This window comes from Jaculus jaculus, chromosome 1 (assembly GCF_020740685.1).
Source record: "Jaculus jaculus isolate mJacJac1 chromosome 1, mJacJac1.mat.Y.cur, whole genome shotgun sequence".
NCBI classification, from domain to species: Eukaryota; Metazoa; Chordata; class Mammalia; order Rodentia; family Dipodidae; genus Jaculus; species Jaculus jaculus.
In genome coordinates this window covers 305,393,748-305,414,836 of record NC_059102.1, presented here as the reverse complement: position 1 = coordinate 305,414,836, position 21,089 = coordinate 305,393,748, and the positions used below count along the sequence as shown (strand labels likewise).

Below are 21,089 nucleotides of genomic sequence, written 5' to 3'. Positions count from 1 at the left end.
CTTTTGTTTACCTGAGGCTGTGGCTTGAGAAACTGATCCCCATAACAACAGATATGACCTGAAGGGGATCTAGGGTAAGAGAGGGTTAGCTAACAACGAAATACAAATATTGTTTTGGAAGACCATCAACAGATAGAGGTGGGAAGACAAAGATTCCACTGTTTGTCTTGTGTTGTTCTGAGAAAAAACTTCAAAAACAGGCACTACTCTCCCTCCCTCTCTCTCTCTCTCTCTCTCTCTCTCTGACACACACACACACACCCTTTTTTTTTTTTTTTTCCGAGGTAGGGTCTCACTCTGGTCCAGGCTGACCTGGAATTCACTATGTAGTCTCAGGGTGGCCTTGAACTCATGGCGATCCTCCTACCTCTGCCTCCCGAGTGCTGGGATTAAAGGTGTGTGCCACCATGCCCAGCTACACACACTCCTTTAGCATCTGTGATCACATTGTCTAGCCCCAAAGAATTATCTTATGACTGGAACTTACTTGTTTTCATTTATTTTAATTAATTAATTAATTTTTTTTTCCCCAAGGTAGGGTCTCGCTGTAGCCCGGGCTGACCTGGAACTCACTGTATAGTCCCAGGCTGGCTTTAAACTCACAGCGATCCTCTCCCGCCTTCCGAGTGCTAGGATTAAAGGCATGTGCCACTGCACCCATCGTGGAATTTGTGTTTCTTTTTAAATATTTTTTAAATTTATGTATATTCGTAAGCAGAGAGTAGAGAGAGAAGGAGAGAGAGAATGGGCACACCAGGACCTCCTGCCACTGTAAATGAGCTCCAGATACATGTACCACTTTGTGCATTTGGCTTTACATGGGTACTAGTGAATGAAGTCTAAGGACATCAGGCTTTGCAAGCAAATTCTTTTTAAAAAATATTCTATTTGCAATGAGAAAGAAGGAGAGGGAGTAAGGAAATTGGAGAGAATGGAGAGAGAGGGAGATTGAGAGAATGAATTGGCATGTCAGGACCTCTTGCCTGCAAACGAACTCCAGACCCATGTGCCATCTTGTGCATCTCACTGTATGTGGGTATTGGGGAATTGAACCTGGGTTGTAGACTTTTCAAGTACCTTTATTACTGAACCATCTCTCCATCCCAGAACTTGGGTGGTTATTTTGTTTGTTTTTCTTTTTTTTTTTTTTTATTGTCTCACTCTAGTGCAGGCTGACCTGGCATTCACTATGTAATCTCAGGATGGCCTTGAACTCCTGGTGATCCTACTACCTTTGCCTCCCAAGTGCTGGGATTAAAGGCGTGCATTACCACACCCAGGCAGAACTTGTATTTTCAAACAAAGGATTTCCACAAATTTCAAGCAAGATGTAAGATAACTTTATTTCACAAGGCAAAGGTTACAAAATACACAACTAAATTCTATATGAATCATTAGAAACTACTGGTAGTAAATGTACCTTACAAAGGCTTAGTTTTGGCCACAAGAGCAGATTCTTCTTAGGACTACTGCTTCTTGTTGGGTCTTATCATAACCACACAACTTGTAAGAGCAATGATATTGTGAAGAAACTGCCATGCCTATAGATTTGGGCCTAAATTTCCATAAAATGTGAACTACTTAGGGAGAAAATCCCTCTTTAAAAGTTGACAGAAGAAAAGAAACCTATTTTGTGATATTAGCTAAGGCTTCAGGTTGCGCAGTCAGATGAGGACTGTGCTCATCCTCCTGGACTGATGAAAGCTTCAGAAACAAAGAGAAGCTGTGTGGGTCTCGCGGGCTGGATTTTCCTTCATCTCGCTCCTCCCAGGAGCTCCGAACATCACCTCCTTCTGCCTTTGCTGGAAGGACTGACTTGGGGGCTGGGGGTGCCTCTCACACCTCAGAGAGCTGGATGTCGTAGGTCACCATGTTGAAGTTGTCCCAGGCAAAGAGCTTCCTCTCCAGGGGGTTATAGTCAATCATACTGCTATACTTGTAGCGGTTCTTGAACGGGATGGTCAGGGTCTTGCTGACCCCGGTGGCAGTGTCGTAGGCGAAGTTGACGGTCGCCTCGGCGGAGGAATAGCTGCTGACGGTGTACAAGGTACCGCAGATGACAAAGGCGTTGGCCACCGACTGCTTGCGGATGTTGGTCTCCCAGGTGTGTTCAAGGTCCAGGTTCTCTGGGTTCAGCTTGGACAGGACGATGGCGCCCTTGGCCTCCTCCGTGCTGTAGATGACCCACAGGCCGCTCTCGTCCACCGCCAGGTCGAGGTCTGTGTAGCCGCCCCAGGAGTACGGGAACTGTCCGTGGTACCCGGCTCCCGGGATCTCCTTCTCCGCCTTCACGGCCTCGGTGCTCAGCTCGTACCTGAGCACCGTCCTGGACTGGGCCTCCTGGAAGTACAGGCTTCCCGCATACACCACGGCGCCCGTGCTTTCCAGCGCCCGCGGCAGCACGTGCACCTTGGAGGGGTAGCCCTGCTCGAACTGGCCCACGAGGCTGTACTCGAACACCTGGCGGATGTCTGTGCCCACCGTGTCGATTCTCCATGTGGTCTCCTGGGTGTAGGGGTGCACGGGCTTGGGGTCTCTCATCCACACGCCGTACTTGCCAGTGATGGTTTCAGCGGTCCTCAGAGTGACAGGTTCTCCCACCCAAACCAGCGCTCCGCACCCTGATGAGTGGAGAAAAAAAAAAACATACTACTACATATCAATAATCTTTTCAAACGTAGACAGCCAGCATGTGGAAGCCGAGCAGAGAAGGTTAGGGATACATTGGGTCCACTGAGGTACTTAGCTCCCAAAGCCTCAATATTCTCATTTGTAAAAGGGAGTGATCAGAGTGCTTGGGGTACAGAGGCTGTGGTAGCCTTCCGTGTAATTTGGCATGGTGAGTACCCGGTACAAGGAAATATGCAGCAAATGTTATGTGCATGTGTGGTACAAACGAACTTCTCAGGACGTTATAAGGCAGAAGGCAGCAAAGAAAACTTCAGCCGCATCTAATACTCTCCTAAACGTGGCAAAGACGCATGGGTGTTCAACTTCCGAGTCTGATTTACAGAAAAAGAGAGAAATTTAAGTCTCTATCAAATGAAGTTTCCAAGTCCCAACTGGTAGGCCACATATTTTATGCATCATTTAATTTTTTGTTTATGAGGTAGAGTCTCACTATAGCCCAAGCTAACCTGGCGTTCACTCTGTAGTCCCGGACTGGCCTTGAACTCAGTGATCCTCCTATCTCTGTCTCCTAAGTGCTGGGATTAAAGGCATGTGCCACCATGCTTGGCTTCATGCAGCATTTTAATACAATGAAACCAGAATATAATGTTTTAACTGTAGTGAATAGAGAGATAGTTGAGAATTTCGATTTAGTGGAATTACAAATCTCTATGCTTTAATAGATACCTTCCATTTCCTCACAGAAGGTGACCACTCCTGACCATCTCTCAGAGAATCAGACTTTGAATATTTCATAATGCCATTCCCAAACATGTCCTTTTGTGTTAGAAGTGATTGTCAATACCACAGGCCATCAGTATTTGTGTAAACCAGTCTTCTTTCAGGGGACACTTTGGTGAGGGCATGTATTTTCCCTTGATGGCCGAAGGTCAGAAAAAATGTTTTTAGTAAGAGATAACCTGGCCCAGCCTGGCTTCCCCAGTTCAGGACTTTGAGGGTAAAGGCCGACTTCCTCACACCTGACCTGACAAGGAGACAGGTAGAGGGCTCTACATCTCTCCCTCTCCCTGTAGGCAAGTTGTCCTTCCTTGCCCCCATGGACACTTTCTTTCTCCCAACTCTGACTACAGGACTATACAAAAACCAAGGCAGGTGAGCTCAAAAGGGAAGAAACCTAACTTCCTACCATTGTCTCCCTCTTTTCTTCTGGGATGGCCAGATGGACTCTCCTTCAAGATTTGAGAAGCAGGAACTTCGGTTAACTCTGACTTCAGTTCCTGGAAGGCCAATGTGTCCAAATTCCACTGAGAAACTGTGTTAAAAGAAAGAGACAAAATTATACTCTGAGAAGAGCTGGTGCAATGATTGACTATGTGGAGGGTATTTAATATGTTCCCAAAGGCAAAATGTGAAAGTTGCTTTAAGGTAATGGTGTAGGTGACGGGGGAAGGGCAGGGTAAGCAGGGTGCGACATAATGGACCATGGCGATAAGTTACTGGAGCTGGGGTGATGGCTACAGTGGGCTTTTTTGTTACCTATCTGCATTTGTGAATGAAGATTTGCATAATTAAAAAGCTTTAAAACAATACACTCTAGAACAATCTATGTAGCACAGAATTGGATATCCAAGTAAAACAAAATACAATAAGATTTTCACATAATTTATATAATTTTCACTAGAGAGATTGACATATGAGTAGGTAAAGTATGATTTCAGGGATATGAAAAAAGTTTTTAGCATCTTCTTGAATGTCTGAATTGAACTGGCTGAAATTTTGCTGTAATTTAAGGGTTTTTGTCCTTGTAATATGCAAATATAAGAATGGATTAAGATTTTTTTGTTTGTTTTTAATTTTGTTTTATATTTTTGAGGTAGGGTTTCACTCTAGTCTAGGCTGACCTGGAGTTCACTCTGCAGTCTCAGGGTGGCCTTGAACTCATGGCTTTCCTCCTACCTCTGCCTCCCAAATGCTGGGATTAAAGGCATGAGCCACTACACCCGGCATGTGTGTCTTTTAAAAAGTAAATGTATACACCCATAAGTCCGCAGAAAGAAAAGGGAAATAAGTGTCCACTTTAGCCTGAGTGGATATAAAGTGGAAAGAAAGCTAGGCCTTTTCAGATGACTTCCTTGAAGAGAACTGAAATGGGGGCACCAAGGAACTGAAGAAGCCTCCTCCCCTCCCTCTTTAACCCATCTCTCTCTTTTTTCCCCTTCCATCTTCTCTCCTCTTTCCTTCCTCCCTCTCTTCCTTTCTCCCTCTCTGTACCCATCTCCCCTCTCACCCTTCCCTTTCTTTCTCTCTCCCCTCGGTCTCTCCTTCTCTGTCCCTCCCCTTCTCTCTTTCCCTCTTACAGTGTGTAATAAAAATGTGACTAGCAATCATTAATAGTTCCATATTTAAAAGAATCTACATGTAAATCAAGGATCTGGTGCCTTCAAAGTTTCAGCGTTTAGCACTTCTGTGGGCACCAAGTGCAAGTTAATTATTGCCATTGCTAGTTGTGTCCAGTGAACCAGGTATAGTGTGAAGTGTTTGTCACTCATTACTTCCCATAACAGTTCTGAAAGAACATTATTATCCCCATTTGTAAATAAGGAAAGTAGAGTCAAAGGTGTTGAGCAGCTTTCCAGGGTCACACAGCTCGAAAGTGGTGGAGATGCAAGTTGAACTCATGTCTTCTGACAGTTGTGATCTCTTGTACCCTGGGGTGGGGAGTGTGCCAGCTCTAAGGCACTGGCTTCCAGAGCCTTGCCATACCAGCCAAACAAGGCACCTTTCTCAGTTGAACTGAGCGCACTACTCAACGACATCAGTAGAGGGCGCTAGAGCAACATGGGAGGAGGAGGGTCTCTTGCTCCTCTGCTCTGGTTGGTCATCCATAAATTTGTAAGGACATCCACTGGAGGCCAGCCTGGTCCCAGAGGTGGGACCTCTGTAACCTCGCCCTGGCCAGACCCTTTCACAGAGAAACCAGAACCCTGCCTGGGAGCCCCAGTGCTCTGAAGGCACCCACCCCATCTGCTCATGACTTCCACTGTGTGGTGGCACAGGTCCCCGGTCGCCCTTCCCTCCTGCACACACTAGGGGAGGGGACTGGCAGCAGCTGTGGTGGCTCTCATGCCTGGAGCAAACAACACCTGCTCTGCTGTGTGATGGACAGAGCTCCACCTTCCCTGGTAAGGTAGGAATTTCCAAATTTGTCTTTGGCCCCCACATCCTTCCGTAGCCCCAGGCTGCTATATGAGGTTTACTTGAATCTTACAGTTGCTGTATTTATCATGGTTTATGATTCCATTAAAAGTCCCTGATTTGCCAGACATGGTGGAGCACACCTTTAATTCCAGCACTCAGAAGGCAGAGGTGGGTGGATCATGGTGAGTTCTGTTGGAAGCCAGCCTGGGACAACAAAGTGAATTCCAGGTCAGCCTTGCCTAAAGTGAGACCCTACCTTGAAAAAAATAAAAGGCCCTGCTTTCATCTAATATGTGGTTTTCTGTCTCCTCATTAGAGGTTTAGGGAGGGCTGTAGTGTGCCTGGGCTGAGCTCAAGCCCAGCGGGTTTCCCAGCACACTGCAGAAAGCAACGAGCCCCTGTGCTCTTCTGCTAGAGAAGTACGGGCACAGAAATAGGATTGAATGTGTTCTAGTCCTGGTAATCATATGCTCCAGGGCTCCGAGCAGGAGCCTGCTCCCCTACCTTCCCTTGCTCTGTAGGAGTACCATGCCTCATGCACTTCCTTGTGGTAAACAAGGACCACAGTCAAATATAATGTTAGGGAACAGCTTCCAGAATGACCAGTTGGCTCATTCCCAGTGGGCCCATGGGTTGACTGGATTAGGAACCTTCTGGCTGCTTCTCGGTCATGTCAGCCAGGAGCACCTGGAAATTCACAGACTCCCAAAGGAGAACTATCTAGCAAGAGGACTGAGGACAGGGACGTGACTATGCACAGAGGCCTAAACTGAGCCAAAGCTGTAGTTTACTAATTCAGTGCTGTCATGGTCTGCTGTGTGGCTTTGAGCGTGTGGGCCAATCTCTCAGAGTCTTAGCATACTGAGGTGCGCAAATATATCAAGTTGTTTATAGATTACATAAGAACTGTAAGTAATTAATAAACATGCATCAAAACTCAACTTTCTCTGGAATGTTTCAAAATCACATTTCACTTTGAATATCTAGAGAAAATATGATTTTCAAAATATTAATGACTTGATTGAGTCATCAAGTTGAAACTTTTAGGGATTTCAATATTAAAATTCCCTTTTCTTAAAGACCAGCCTCATACAACTGAGGTCAAGGCCAGCCTGGCCTACATGAGATTCACCCTGTCTTTTTTTTTTTTTTTTTTAAAGTTTAGTAGAGAAAGAGAGTATGGACACACTAGGGCCTCTTGCCACTGAAAGCACTTTGCCACTTGGTGCATCTGGCTTTATATAGGTACTACGGAACTGAATCTGGGCCGGAAGGCTTTGCAAGCAAGTGCCTTTAACTTCTGAACCATCTCCCTCACCCTCAATATTAGAATTCTGTGGTTCAAACTTTTGGAAAATTCAAACCTGCTCTGCCCTTAACTTCAAATTCCAGAGACCTCACCTTAGAAACTAAATTCATTATTAACTCATTTGCATGCAAATGAGAATGTGATAATGAAAGTTAGCTAATTACTGTCCTGCATGCTGTTCTAACGTGCACTGTCTCAAGAATCAATGTGGGGCTTGAGTGATGGCTTAGTGGTTAAGGCACTTGCCTGCAAATCCTAAGGACCCAGGTACGATTCCCTAGTATCCACATAAGCCAGGTGCACAAGGTGGCACATGCGTCTGGAGTTGTTTGCAGTGGCTAGAGGCCCTGGTGTGTCCTTTCTCTATCTCTATCTGCCTCTTTTATTCTCTCAAATGAATAAATAAATAAAATATTAAGAAAACATGAATCAATGTGTGCTATAGTAATGATAAGTGCATGTTGATGCATTTCATCACTGAGTGACATTTTAAAACCACAGTGGAACTCGGCAGAAGCAGCTCAGTTGCTGTGATCCACTTTCGGGTGCTCATTTTGCCAGGCCCTGCTCTGAGGCCGCCCCTGCTGCCTCTACTCTGCATAATGACCCCACAGGGTCCTGCCATACACCTCTTGCTCAGCCACATCCTGCCTACCTTTCTTCAGGAGTCTCCATGGCAACCTGCTTCTCATATGTGCCTCCTCCCAGGCCTCAGCTCAGCTCCTCTGCCCTGGCTTCTCTGACTGTGTAGAGCGTTCAGCAAGAACCATCCGCTGCCCATTTTGTAGTATCATGGATAAGAGACAGACCCAGGTAGATAAGCAAGTCCCTCTCAGATCCAGGAATAAATGACCCCTTTATGACAACTTCTGTTGTCCACTGTGAACAATTTTATAATTCATTCTTTGAATCTGTCTCCCTGCTCCCTGTATTTCTTGTCCTGGGGATGATGGCCTATATAAATCACTTTCCTATAATCCCTCATTTCAGCCTCTGTTCAACTGGGGACTTGTTCAATGCAGAGGTTAAGCAGAGAAGAACCTTGTTTTGTGATCATAGTAGCCAATTGTTTCTTATTATGTGGATGAATTGTATTTCTTTCCCACTTTGTATAAGTGTGTATATTCACCTGCACAAGCTAAAATGTTTTTTTTTTATGTATGTTTGAATGTATATCTGAACAAGTAATTTATAATACTAAGGAGGGTTTTCTCTATGTAACAGTTACAAAATAAAGACAAGATGGTGGTGATAATTTGGTGGTGCTAATCTTTTCAGTCTTAACCTTTATTACTAAGTGTCACTCCCTCCAACCCTTTAAACTTCAATTCTTGCCAACACTGCCCACACTACAGCCCTTCAGAGTGCCCCTGGTCACCAAACCTAGAAGTAGTTTGTTTTGTGTTTTTTGAGGTAGGGTTTCACAAACCTAGAATTTTTGTTGCAATCCTGTCTGTACCTTGCTGACCTGTATCTTTAGGGTTTATAAACTAGAGGTCAGCTATGGGTCATGCAAGTCACTGACCCTCAGGGAGAGGACAGAACTCTAGTTCTAACACTGCTACCAGTAATTGCAGTTGTGGACTAGTTGAGTCATCCTTCGGTCCTCAATTTCCACACTTGCACCAGTAAGCATGCTGTGGCTGGATTCTTGGCAGGCTCTTTCCACGTCCTATATTGTTTTGTAAAAAATATTTTTATTTTCTCTCAAGAGAGAGGGGGGAGATGAGACTAGGCACTACCAGGGCTTTTGCTACTACAAATGAACTCCAGACCCAGGCACCACTTTGTGCCTCTGGCTTTCCTTGGGTCCTGGGGAATCGAACCCAGGCTGACAGGCTTTGCTAGGCAGCTCCTTTATCTGCTGAGCCATCTCCCCAGTCCCCAGTCCTATATTCCTGTCCTAAAACAATTTCCTGCATGAAAGTGCCCCACTACTAGAAAAGGATTCCAAGTCTGCAGTTTGTTATAATGGACTGTTGTCCTACTTAAAAAGTAGAACAGCTGGAAAGAACAAAAAATAAGAGAACACATCTAATAAATTCCCAAAGATGTGTTAAATGACCGCATGATAACAAAAAGACAAAGTGTTGCCTCTGTTTTCTCATGCACATACCACCCACTCAAGTACGCAAGTCACACCCCACTTCTAGTCATTACAATTCTTCATGTAACCCCACAGCACAAAGTTCAAGTCTTAGCTCTACCACTGAACAGACCAACTGTGCAGCCTTGAGCCCCTGAGCATCTTAGCAGCTCACTTTCCTCAGTTGTAAAACTCAGAGTTAGGTTTCTTTCAATTCAAACAATGTAGATTTGGGGGAAAAACCCCACTTAAACTCACAAAACTATTACAAGCAGGAGGTGATGTTTTTTGGCCACATCATAAATAAGAAACGAAGGCACAAAGAACAAAATAGCTCACTTCCTGCCACACGCAACACTGATTTATGTTTCCTAACTTCACACCTATGAAGGTAGAAAGTGTTTTTGTTGTTGTTTTAGAAAATGTTTTTCCCATTGTTAATTTTGGAGGTTTAAAAACCTATCAAAGAGGTTCTATGTTCTAGTCACATCAATTCCCTAATTGTTAATATTTTGCCACATGTATTTTACCTTTTCCCCTCATGGTCTTTGCTGAGCCATTGGAAAGCAAAGTGCACCTGGGCCCTAAGCACGTGAGCATGCATCTTTGTAGATCAAGGATATTATCCTTCATAAGTATAATGCTTCTCTGACACCTGAGAACTCAAGCGCACACTATATTACATGAATGCACAATGATCATTTAATAATCAGTCTATATCAAACTTCCTTACTTATCTCAAACCTTCCCCTTGTAGGCCTTTTCTACTTGATGCAAAGCCAACCAACGATGGGCATTCTGTTTGGTTACCAAGTCTCTTAGTCACCTTTCATCTAGACAAAGCCCTTCTCCCAGCTCCCTTTTTCTTTATTTCTTGACATCTTTAAAGAGTCCAGACTAATTGTCCCACACTTTGTTGTACTTGTTTCCTCATGAAACAAGTACTATTTGGGCCTGGCGTGGTGGCGCATGCCTTTAATCCTTTAATCCCAACACCATGAGTTTGAGGCTGCCCTGAGACTATATAGTGAATTCCAGGTCAGCCTGAGCTAGAGTGAGACCCTGCCTTGGAAAACAGAAAAAAAAAAAAGTACTATTTGGGAAGAAAACATTCATAAAAAGTGACACATATGCCTAACCAGTGGAAAGAATGTGCTCTTCCCCAGCACACACCCATGGACGCATCGTCAAGCCAGGGCCAGGGTGAGCGGAAGGCCATCTCAGTGAAAGGGCCACCACACAGACTTGTCTGTGACCTGAAAGGAAAGGTTCTCAGATTGAATAAAAATGATGAAAATTTCCAAAACAGCAAAAAGGAGACATTGTCACCTCTTTCTTTTGCTAAGATAGAATATTAAAGCATTTTTCTTTTGTAGATTATTTGACATCTTCTAGAGGCCATCTTCACACCAAAGGTAGAAATAACAATCACTGAGCAAAGACATACAAGGAATAATTATCTAAGAAGGATGGTGTTGGTCATTTTCTACTGATCATGTTTCACACACATCTTACCTGCTTCTTGGGCTTCTCATTTTACTGTAGTCTATGGTAGTGTTGTCATGAAAGGGCACAGGAACTCTGAACCCTAGCCTAAAGAAGCTTCCAGAAGTCAGACTACTAGAAAGATGTGAAAGTACTCACTTGGCTCTCCTTGCTGAAGGGCTTATGCTCGAGGTGCAGATTCTGGGAGAAAGAACAAACCAGGAAGGGAACCTGTACCCGCTCACCAGGTGTTATGCCATCTGTAACCTTACCTTCCCTGGAGCCTGGCAGCATGTCTTGAGAAGCGTCTCTGGTTAGGTGACACTGACCCCTCCTCAGCCTTGCTACCTCCTGGCTACTGCTTTCCAGCCTTCTGGCTAGATCCTCATTCTCTTGCCCCAGTTGCCTCTTCTCTTCCTCCAGAGCTGATTTGTCTCGGAGCAGGTTGCTATAGGCTACTTCGAGCTCCCTAGCTTGGGTCTCCAGTTGGTCTCGCTCTCTCCTCAAGGCACCCAGATCTCTCTGCAGCCCTTCCTGGACCTCCTGGGGACCAGCAGCCTGGTCCGAGGTCAGGCGATAGAGGAGGCTCTCCAGGGAGCTGAGCCGGGCTTTGATCGACTCCAGGTCTGCATGCTGGGTACTGCTGTCTCTCTGAAGGTCTCGTATGGCTGACATAGCCTGGCTTTCCTCGGGGCAGCTGGATTCATTGGGGCTGGCCACACTGAAGGTATACTGGCACCGGCCACTCCTATCATTGGCCTTTCGGAACTGGGCTGTCCTGGCCCCTGTTCCCCACACCAGGCAGACCAGAATCAGGAGCTGGACAGCTGGCATCCTGGGCCCACAGCTGTAGCAGCGAGCACAGAAAGACCTCTGTGTAGAGGTCGGGTGAGGCTTCTTTGGAAAACTGCTGTGCCGCAAGGTGCCTGGATGACTGGCTGTACTGACTTGTGCCTGAGGTCCAGGGAGGCTCATATATATTCTGTGGAGCCAACCCAGCATGTGGGGAGAAAGAGGTGGCCACGTGAAGCTGGGCTGGGCCATGCACAGGGGATTGCTCTCTCACTGCCAGCAAGACTCTCAGAAAATAAACTTCTGGAAGGCTGTTTTTGAATTCATTTTTTAAAAATTTCTACTGACTGCACCCCACACTCCAGTAACAGCCCCTATATTTCTACCTGGTTTTGTGTAGGCTCATACACACATGCCTACCTCCCCAAACGGGAATGGTTACCTGCTGATTTGAACAGGGAGCTATGTCTAGTTTACATTTCCATTCACTGTGGAGCTCACTGTGTGCTGGACAGTGTGCAAGCAAGTGGGAAAACAGATATGCCCAGCACAATCCTGTCCCTGTAGCAGAGAAAGAGACTCAAAACAGAATGGAGGGCAGCATCCCGTTAGGCTCTCGGCATTCCTACAAAGCAGCTGAAAGTAACATTCTTTGTTTCACCTCAGTGCTAAATATGAGACTTTCAAAGTCCAGTCTTGTATCTTAGATGCCCATGTCAGTGATAGCCTCTGAGCCAGTTCTTATCACGTGTGTGTGTGTGTGTGTGTGCGCGTGCGTGTGCAACCTCCCATAGCCTTACCGGTGAAGCCTGGGGAACCCTTCTCACAAAGATGTTTTTAAATGTATAAAATGTATTGACTCACAGCTGGGCATGGTGGTGCACGCCTTTAATCCCAGCACTCAGGAGGCAAAGGTAGGAGGATTGCCGTGAGTTCAAGGTCCGCCTAAGACTACCCAGTGCATTACAGTTCAGCCTGGGCTAGAGTGAGATCCTACCACAAAAAGTTTATAGAATCACAAGGGAAGCATGATGTTAAATTATGATTATGAAAATATTTAAAACTTGAAATATAATGTGTGCTTCTAAAAGTTAAAACCAAATCTAATGGAAGGCATAATTTTAACGTGTTTTTGAGTATATAAAAATATTTCACAATACCTGTATCAATGTAATGAAATGTAAAAATGATTTCTCTTGGTAGAACAAAATTGTTAATGTAACTTTGGGTTTATGGGGCTATATTTGTGATGAGACAAAATGATTACTTAGAAAGATGAAAATAAAGATGAATTTATTTTCCAATTAAAATTCATAGGCTTTCACTCAGTCTATAATTACTATAGTCACTCAGTCACATGTCTGTATTTCCAGGTACTTGGAAGGCTCAGGCAGGAAGATTTCTTAAGCCCAGGAGTTCAAGGAATTTCATGCAAATCAATATGCAAGTGGTGGCTTCATGAGTATTTCCTTTTTTTTTTTTTTTTTTTTTTGGCTTTTCGAGGTAGGGTCTCACTCTGGTCCAGGCTAACTTGGAATTAACTCTGTAGTCTCAAGGTGGCCTTGAACTCATGGCGATCCTCCTACCTCTGCCTCCCGAGTGCTGGGATTAAAGGCGTGTGCCACCACGCCCGGCTTCATGAGCATTTTAACATAATACTTGCATGCAAACAATTATAGGTTATCAGAAAACAATAACATTTTTAATATTGCATAATAAATATTTTAGATGTCCCCAGGCAGATTCATCTCAAAACTAGTAAAACACACTTTACTCTATAGGTGCTATTCTTTTTTGTTTTGTTTTTCGAGGTAGGGTTTCACTCTAACCCAGGCTAACCTGAAATTCACTATGTAGTCTCAGGGTGACCTTGAACTCAAGGCGATCCTCCTACCTCTGCCTCCATGCTGCGTTACTATGCCCAGCTTCTTTGTTGAGGTTCCACAGTTATACATGAACTTGACACATTGTGACTGGATTCCTGCTTATAGCTGACTAGAAAGTACTATTCTTAATTCCTGAATGAGGTAAAAAAATAATCATTGAAATAAAATTTCCAAAGACTATCATGGAGTTGGAACTGGGAGAGATGGCTCAGTGGGTAAGATCACTTGCTTGAGGCATGAGGGCCTGAGATGAAGAAGAGTAAAAGGCAGCTCTGAGTTCAGTGAGAGACTTCACCTCAAAGAAACAAGGGATAAGCCGGGCGTGGTGGCACATGCCTTTAATCCCAGCACTCGGGAGGCAGAGGTAGGAGGATCGCTGTGAGTTCAAGGCCACCCTGAGACTCCATAGTGAATTCCAGGTCAGCCTGGGCTAGAGTGAGACCCTACCACAAAAAACCAAAAAAAAAAAAAAACAAGGGATAAGTGATAGTGTAAGACATTTTCCTCCAGCCTCTGTAGACTTTAGCCTGGGGTGTGTGCATCTGCACACACAAGTGCATACAGCACATACCACACCACACATACTACACGTATGTACAAAAAGTCATACAGGCATCAAGAACGTGGTTTGCATCTGTCTTTACTCTTAGGAACATTTCTACACGTTGTAAGGGCTAAGGTCATTGTTGTCCACCGAGTGCATGGAGGAAAGGACTTTCTGAGGAAGAGAACCTTAAGCGATGACGGTGGCTTTGTTTGTAAAGGAATGATAAAAGTACCGGAAAGCAGAGCTCTCAACTTCAACCAGTTATCTTTCCACAACACAGCTTGCATTCCATAGTCCAAGATCATGTGGTCGACTCTCCTTCTGGCCTTTCCAGTCAGTTCCCACTGCCGTGTGAGGAATCTTTGTCACTCAGTCTATCCCTCCTCATCTCCTCACTCTCCAGCTACAGGTGCTGCTCAGGGATGAAAAGTTCAGCAGCCCTGGCATTTTCAGTCACTCCAGCCCAGCTGGTGAATGCCAGCAAAGGCTGCCAGCAGTCATTCTCAACCTTTGTGGCTCCTGCTTAGGGAAAGAAGATTTAAATTTGTTTGTTTTGTTGCAGTGTGCCTCCCTCAGCCATCATGGCTCTCGCGGTGGTCTCTGCCCCCTGGGGTCTCGGCGGTTAGTGGGGATGGACTGAGCTTCCACACCGCACTCCTCTCACTGATCCGCACCCCCAGCCCGCGCAGCTCAGCTGCCTGAGCTCCGCTTCCTGCCAGCTCGCGGCATCTCGTCCTCACACCGAACCACGCGAAACGGTCCCAGAAACACTGCAGCCACAGGCCCTCAGAGGTGAGGAAACCACAGCCCAGGGAAGAAGAGGGACTCTCGCTCTTCTTCCCTGCTAAGGATCCCACGGCCAGTAAATGGCAAGGCCAGAGAGAAAGCTGAATCGCCTGACTCCTGGGTCTTCCATCTTCTTGCACAAGCCAAGGCCTCAAAATTTCCTGCTTGCTCAGAAGGCCTGAGACGCTGCAATGGCTTCTTCCATGAATCAACACAGTAGGAAATGAGCTCGTTTCCTATCGCCCCATTAAATAAAGGCCTTCGGTGACGGGATGCTCATGCACACGACTGAGATTTCACCAGGTGATTTCATGAAACTTCTTTCATGAGCTGGAACGATTCCCCTCACGGCAGAGGAAAAGGCTGACTGGAAGAAACAGGGAACTCCGGGCCTCGTGACAGCAAGGAGCCTCTGGCCAGCTTCAGCCTGCCCTTCTCACCTTCCCGCCTCCGCTCAGCACCCCGCGCGCCAGCCCAGCGCCCCGCTCCCCGCCGTCTCCGCCTTCCCAGCTCTGGACACGGAGGCCCCTTTTTCCTCTCAGGAAACACTGTCCACTCCAAATTCTCAGAGTATATTCCGTCTCCATTTCCTTTCTGAAGCCTGGAGCCAGGGAGTCTCCAGCCCAGACGTGCCAAGAAGATGCTCAGGGGGTGTTGTCATGGCAGCTGCAGAGCGGCTGTTGTTGAAGAGGTTTGGAAGGCGCCGCCCGGTGGCACGGAGGCTGCAGGGGCGCCAGAGGCGGCATTGACTGCGGAGGCGACGCCTTCTTTCCTTTCCATCAGCCTGTTACCACCTCCCCAGTTCTGGGATCGCAGACGTGCATTACCATGTCTAAAATTTTACGTGAGTACTGGGGATCTGAACTCAGGTCATCGTGCTTATGTGGCAGTCATTTTACTCACTGGGCCATCTCCCCAACCATTTCTTATTTTGTCTCCAGAGCTCTGTAGACATAATTCTGCAGAATAACTTCAAAGTTTGCGTGGATGGATGAAAGAATCACATAGAATTCACGCGCAGTGCCCTAAGCCTGTAGTCTGAATCCCTGGAGGCCAAGGTGGGCAGTTGTGAGCTTAAGGCCAGCCTGGGATACACAATGAATTATAAGCTAGCCTGAGCTAGATAAGGTGGCATTGTCTGAAGAAAACAAGACCAGGGCTGGAGAGATGGCTCAGTGGCTAAGGTGCTTGCCTGTGAAGCCTGAGGACCCAGGTTCAATTCTACAAAACCCATGTAAGCCAGATGCATATGGTGGTGTATGCATCTGGAGTTCATTTTCAGTGGCTAAAGGCCCTGGGGCACCTATTCTCTCCCTCTCTTTCTAATAAATAAATAAAAATAAAATATTAAAAGAAGAAAACAAGACAGGATAGGAAGAAAAGAAGAAAGGAGTGCTGGAATTTGCAGTGGCTGGAGGCCTTGGTATACCTATATTCATTCATTCATTCATATTCTCTCTCTCTCAAATAAATATATATATATATATATCAAATAAATAAATAAAATTAGAAAATAAAAAAAGAGCCAGGCATGGTGGCACATACCTTTAATCCCAGCACTTGGGATGCAGAGGTAGGAGGATCGTCGTGAGTTCAAGGCTGCCCTGAGACTACATAGTGAATCCCAGGTCAGCCTGGGCTAGAGTAAGATCCTACCTCGAAAAACCAAAAAAAATTAAAAAAATAAAGAAAGTAAAGGAGGAGGGAGGGAAATGCAGAGGGAGAACAAGGTGACCAGTGGTGGGCTTGTAGGTTGCTGGGAAACTCTGGACCTCCCTGGCACTGCTTGCAGAGCTCTTCTAGCTGTAGACGAATCAGCTGGAGCTTCAATGAGTTTGCCTCAGTGGCACAAGCTCTTCCTGCTCTCTCTCTGTCTCTCTCTCTCTCACACACACAGAGTACCAAATAGAATGCATTTCTGTTTTCCTTTACTTCATGAAGTAGAGGAGGGCTTACTACAGAAACATGATAACTAGAATGATGACTAAACAGCATGGGAATGAGGACCAGGAAGGGACTCAGCAGAGAGAAAATGCAGCCTTGAACTGGAGATTTCATGTTTCTCCACCTGGTAAGACTCCTGTGATTACACTAGCTTTCATCCACCTCCATGTTGACTTAGCAGGTAATCATTAAAAAAAGAAAGAAAACAACCCTGTTTTTTAGGCAAAGTCAAAGGTTTGGCCAAAGAAGTAAAAAAGAGGTCCTTGGGGCAGGACAGGCATCGCAGAGATGATTTGGGGACTTGATTACAGGTCGTCTTTGAGTTCCTTAGATCTGAATTGTGTCTAGGACCAAGAACCACAGCATCACTTTCATATTAAAACATGTACAGCATATTTCCTTTATTGCTGCCTCCGGCTGTCATGACCCTTTGACATCTCTAACCAGAGGGAAAAGAGGGACTGAAATCTATTTTGTCAAGTACTGGTCCAGGGATTTCCAATGCTGTTCAGGGAGTCAGAACTGGCCTGGGACACTGAGGCTCCTCTTCTTACTGGGAAAGAGAGACTTCAAGGATAGGACCCTGCAGCTGTAGCCATATTGCACATTCTGGAAGTATGTCCATGGCCCAAGAGAAAGGATATTGCAGGGCCAAATAAGTACAGCAACATGCCTTCTCAGCCTAACTCCAAGGGCTCAGAATGTCATGCTGATATCTAACTAAAGTCACAGCACACCCACCATGTGCCTGTCAAGCCAATAACACTGTTGACAATTTTAGGCTGGCAGTTTCCACTTTTCATCCCATGAGCAACTGAGCGAAGTCTTGTTGTTATGCGGTCTGTTAAAATATTTTACTACAGCTAGAAATGGGATTTTCATTAGGCATGTGGGGTAAGCAAGGAAGCTCAGAAAGAGAATGACCATTTAAAGGATGGAAAAACAATCCAGATTGAGAATCAGGCCACTGTGTGCAATGGTTGTAATAGATTGGTCTGGAAAAGGTAGGGTAGAGATGATTTCCAGGAGTTAGGACACAGTAACCTCATGTGCACAACCTTGCAGGATTGTTACCCAGAGCTAAACTGATGATATGATTTCTGGGAGCTGGGACATGGTATCCTTGTGTGCATGACCTTACAGAATTATTACTCATGTCTAAACTGACAATATATCACATATTCATCTTGCACTTAAAATGATTAATTATTGTTCAAGTGTTACATAAGATTCATTAGCAAAACCAGACTTAAAAAAGACAAATGCTTTGGCATCCTTGCTGACAGGCCCTGGTGATTGGCTATATAAGTTTTCTAGGTATTGTTCAAGGCTTTTAACTTCTGTTCTCTTACCTTTCCTTTAAAAGCCAAACTTCATCCAGGCATATCTGTTTGTGTCTCCTAACACAGAGCGGCAGTTGTCATGAACACATAACCAACCTATCACGCACACTGAAGCTTCACTACCCCCAGTGCTGCCAGCTTTGAGGAATTTTCAAAACAAATTATTTATTTATTTAAGAGACAGGGAGGGGGAAGAGAGAGGGCAGGACACAGAAAGAGAGAGAGAGACAGAAAGAGAAAGGCGGGGGGAGAGCGAGAGAATATGGGTATACCACGGCCTCTTGTTGCTGCAAACTAATTCCAAATACATGCATCACTTTGTGCATCTGGGTTTATGTGGATGCTGGGGAATTGAACCCAGGCCAACAGGCTTTGTGATCAACCACCTTTAACCGTTGAGCCATCTCTCAACCTAGAATTGATTTTGCTGATATTTTTCTGTCCTTTCCTAGCCTGCCCTTCCTGGGTTTGCCTTCCCATAGAGGTGCCATGTGGTTTTAGAAATGATATACTTTGGGATATGACTAAACAGCACTCCTAATGTTTTTCTTATTTTTCCTTCAAATTCACATAGAAGTTACTACCTACAAACAGGTCTTTGATTATTAACTCGGAAACATCTTTTCTCTGAGCTGTTTTCCTTATCCGTTGACCACTGACTCTCACCACTTTTTCCTGAAATTAAAAACAAAGGAAAGACCCACTTTTCTTCATGATTTGCTCTCCTGAAGGAGTGTTCATATTGCTTCTGTTTCTCAGCCTCTCTGAGTGGGAGCTCAGGACTGCTGAAGGATGCTTCTGTCAGGAGCAACTTCAGTCATTAAGGGAACAGCAGGCCTGGCCCAGCACCACTGTTCTTTCCCAATTCTCTGTCGTCCTGCCAGACTCACATCTGCACCAGAAATAAAGAGCTTACAGTGCATTTTCATGTCTTGTTGCATTTAATTTTCACAGTAGTCCTGAAGTCAACTTGGCAAAGATTCAGAATTTCTCTTTTTACAAATGAAGAAACTGCAGCACAGTGGTTCACTGATTTATCAAAGTCATGTAGCTGATAAAGGTATGCATATGTGCATGTGTACATGCATGTATATATGTGTACTTATAGATGTACATATGTATATATGTGATCATACAGCAGAATGCACATTCTAAAATTTTATGCCATTTTAAGAAAGCTTCCATGAATAAACTTCATAGAGATTCTTCACATATCTCTTTTTCACACAATTTATGCACTTGTTAAGGGCAGAGTTGCCCAAATGTATGCATGATGTCTGCCTTAGACTCGTCCCATGGGGGATATTATGTACCCCACACTGTACAGGACCACAGCAGAAGTGAGAGCTGCTGGGTAACCCTTAATCTTGTGCAGTCTTGGGCCAAGGCTGAGAGCCTCCTCAAGACATTGACAGGTTGACAGTATAGATCTTCTGGATTCAGATTCTGCTGCATGTTTCCTTAAGGAAAAGGCAGAAAAGGTGCATTGTGTTGTGTGTGGGCCTGATAGTAAGTTGAAACTGGAGCTGAATATTATAGTTTTTTTTTCAGACAATTTAAAAAGAATTATTTTTCCAGGTTAGACTGAGCTAGAGTGATATCTTACCTCAAGAAAACAAGAAAAATAAAAAATAAATAAATAAAATTATTTGTGCCGGGTGTGGTGGCGCACACTTTTAATCTCAGCACTCTGAAGGATTGCCTTGAGTTCAAGGCCACCCTGAGGTTACATAGTGAATTCCAGGTCAGTCTGGGCTAGAGTGAGACACTACCTCAAAAAAACAATGTATATATATATTTTCAAGCAGGGAAGGGAAAGAGAGCTAGAGAACGAGAGAGAGTGAGGGGGAGGAGGAGATTGCACACCAGGGCCTCCTGCACCTGCAAAAGGACTCCAGATACATGTATGTGCCACTCTGTGGATCTGGCTTTATGTGGGTCCTGGAGAAATCAAACCCAGCCCTTTTTGGCTTTGCAAGCAAGTGCCCAAATCACTGGGCTATCTCTCCAGCTCTTTTTCAAACTTTTTTTCTTTTTGAGGTAGGGCCTCACTCTAGCCTAGGCTGTCCTGGAATTCACTTTGTAGGTTCAGGCTGGCCTCGAACTCACAGCAGTCTTCCTACCTCTGCTTCCTAAGTGCTGGAATTAAAGGTGTGTGCAACCACGCCCAGCCTTTTTTCAAACTTTTTATTGACAACTTCCTTAAGTAATAGACAATAAACCATGATAATCTCCTCATACCATCCTATCTTCTCCCTCTCAAGTCTGTTCTCCATTGAATCCCTTCTTTCCAAGTAGTCTGTTCTATTTTGATGTCATCACTTTTTTCCTCCTATTATTCAGGTCTAGTGTAGGTAGCTTCAACCACTGTGAGGTCATGAATCTCAAGGCCATTTGAGTCTGGTGGACAATACTGTAAGTACTCCTCCAGCTTCTTTTGACTCTTACCTTCTTTCCACCATTTCTTCTGCAATGGGCCCTGAGCCTTGGAGGGTGTGTTTATTTATTTATTTGAGACAGTGATATCAGCCACTGTGAGATCATGAATACTACAGCTGCTTTGTTGTGGATGACAATATTGCAAAGCACTCCTCTCCTTCCTTTGGATCTTACATTCTTTCTCCCACTTCTTCCACAATGGTCCCTCAGCCTTGGAAGGTGTGATAGAGATGTTTCACTGAGTGCTGAACACTCCACTGTCACTTCTCAGCACTCTGGTGAGTTTTGAGTCACCCCAGTGGTCACCGCCATGAACATGGCATTTTAATAGAAGGATGAGTGTGCGGCTCCCCTGCCCATGGGCAGCTGTGGAGTCTTGCTCCTGGTGACACTTGTTGCTCATGGCCTTTCAGTGTGTTTCCTCTGCTTGCTGACAGTTTCTCTGCTTCCCAAGCCATCTTCTTGAGAGACCTCTGCAGCAGAGCTTCTTTCAAAGGACCTCACCAGTTGGAAGTTGTCCTGTAGGCAAATGAACTGCTGCCTTGGGACTGACGCGCAACCTGATCCATCCAATTATGCTTTATAGAGCAGGTTGAGGGCCTGTCTGGAACAGAGAAGCGAAGAAAATTCCCTGAGAGACAGA

The 21,089-nt window shown here is 45.1% G+C and overlaps 1 protein-coding gene across 1 annotated transcript; it reads right to left on the bottom strand.

Moving 5' to 3' along the window:
• Positions 1–1,317: 1,317 nt before the first annotated feature.
• On the bottom strand, positions 1,318–11,613 carry Myoc (myocilin). The gene is made up of 3 exons (XM_004658791.3): positions 10,982–11,613; positions 3,818–3,943; positions 1,318–2,621 (listed from the first exon to the last, which is right to left on the bottom strand). The coding sequence occupies exons 1-3, from the start codon at positions 11,541–11,543 to the stop codon at positions 1,837–1,839; spliced, it is 1,473 nt and encodes a 490-aa protein (XP_004658848.1). The 5' UTR covers positions 11,544–11,613; the 3' UTR covers positions 1,318–1,836.
• Positions 11,614–21,089: the final 9,476 nt, after the last annotated feature.

Excerpts from the sequence above, each read along its gene's own strand:
- Myoc (XM_004658791.3), bottom strand. The coding sequence starts at position 11,543 with ATGCCAGCTGTCCAGCTCCTGATTCTGGTCTGCCTGGTGTGGGGAACA. Across the intron at positions 3,944-10,981 it reads GCTGCCAGGCTCCAGGGAAG|TTTCTCAGTGGAATTTGGAC; the intron begins GTAAGGTTACAG and ends CTTTTAACACAG. Across the intron at positions 2,622-3,817 it reads AAGAAAAGAGGGAGACAATG|GGTGCGGAGCGCTGGTTTGG; the intron begins GTAGGAAGTTAG and ends TCCACTCATCAG.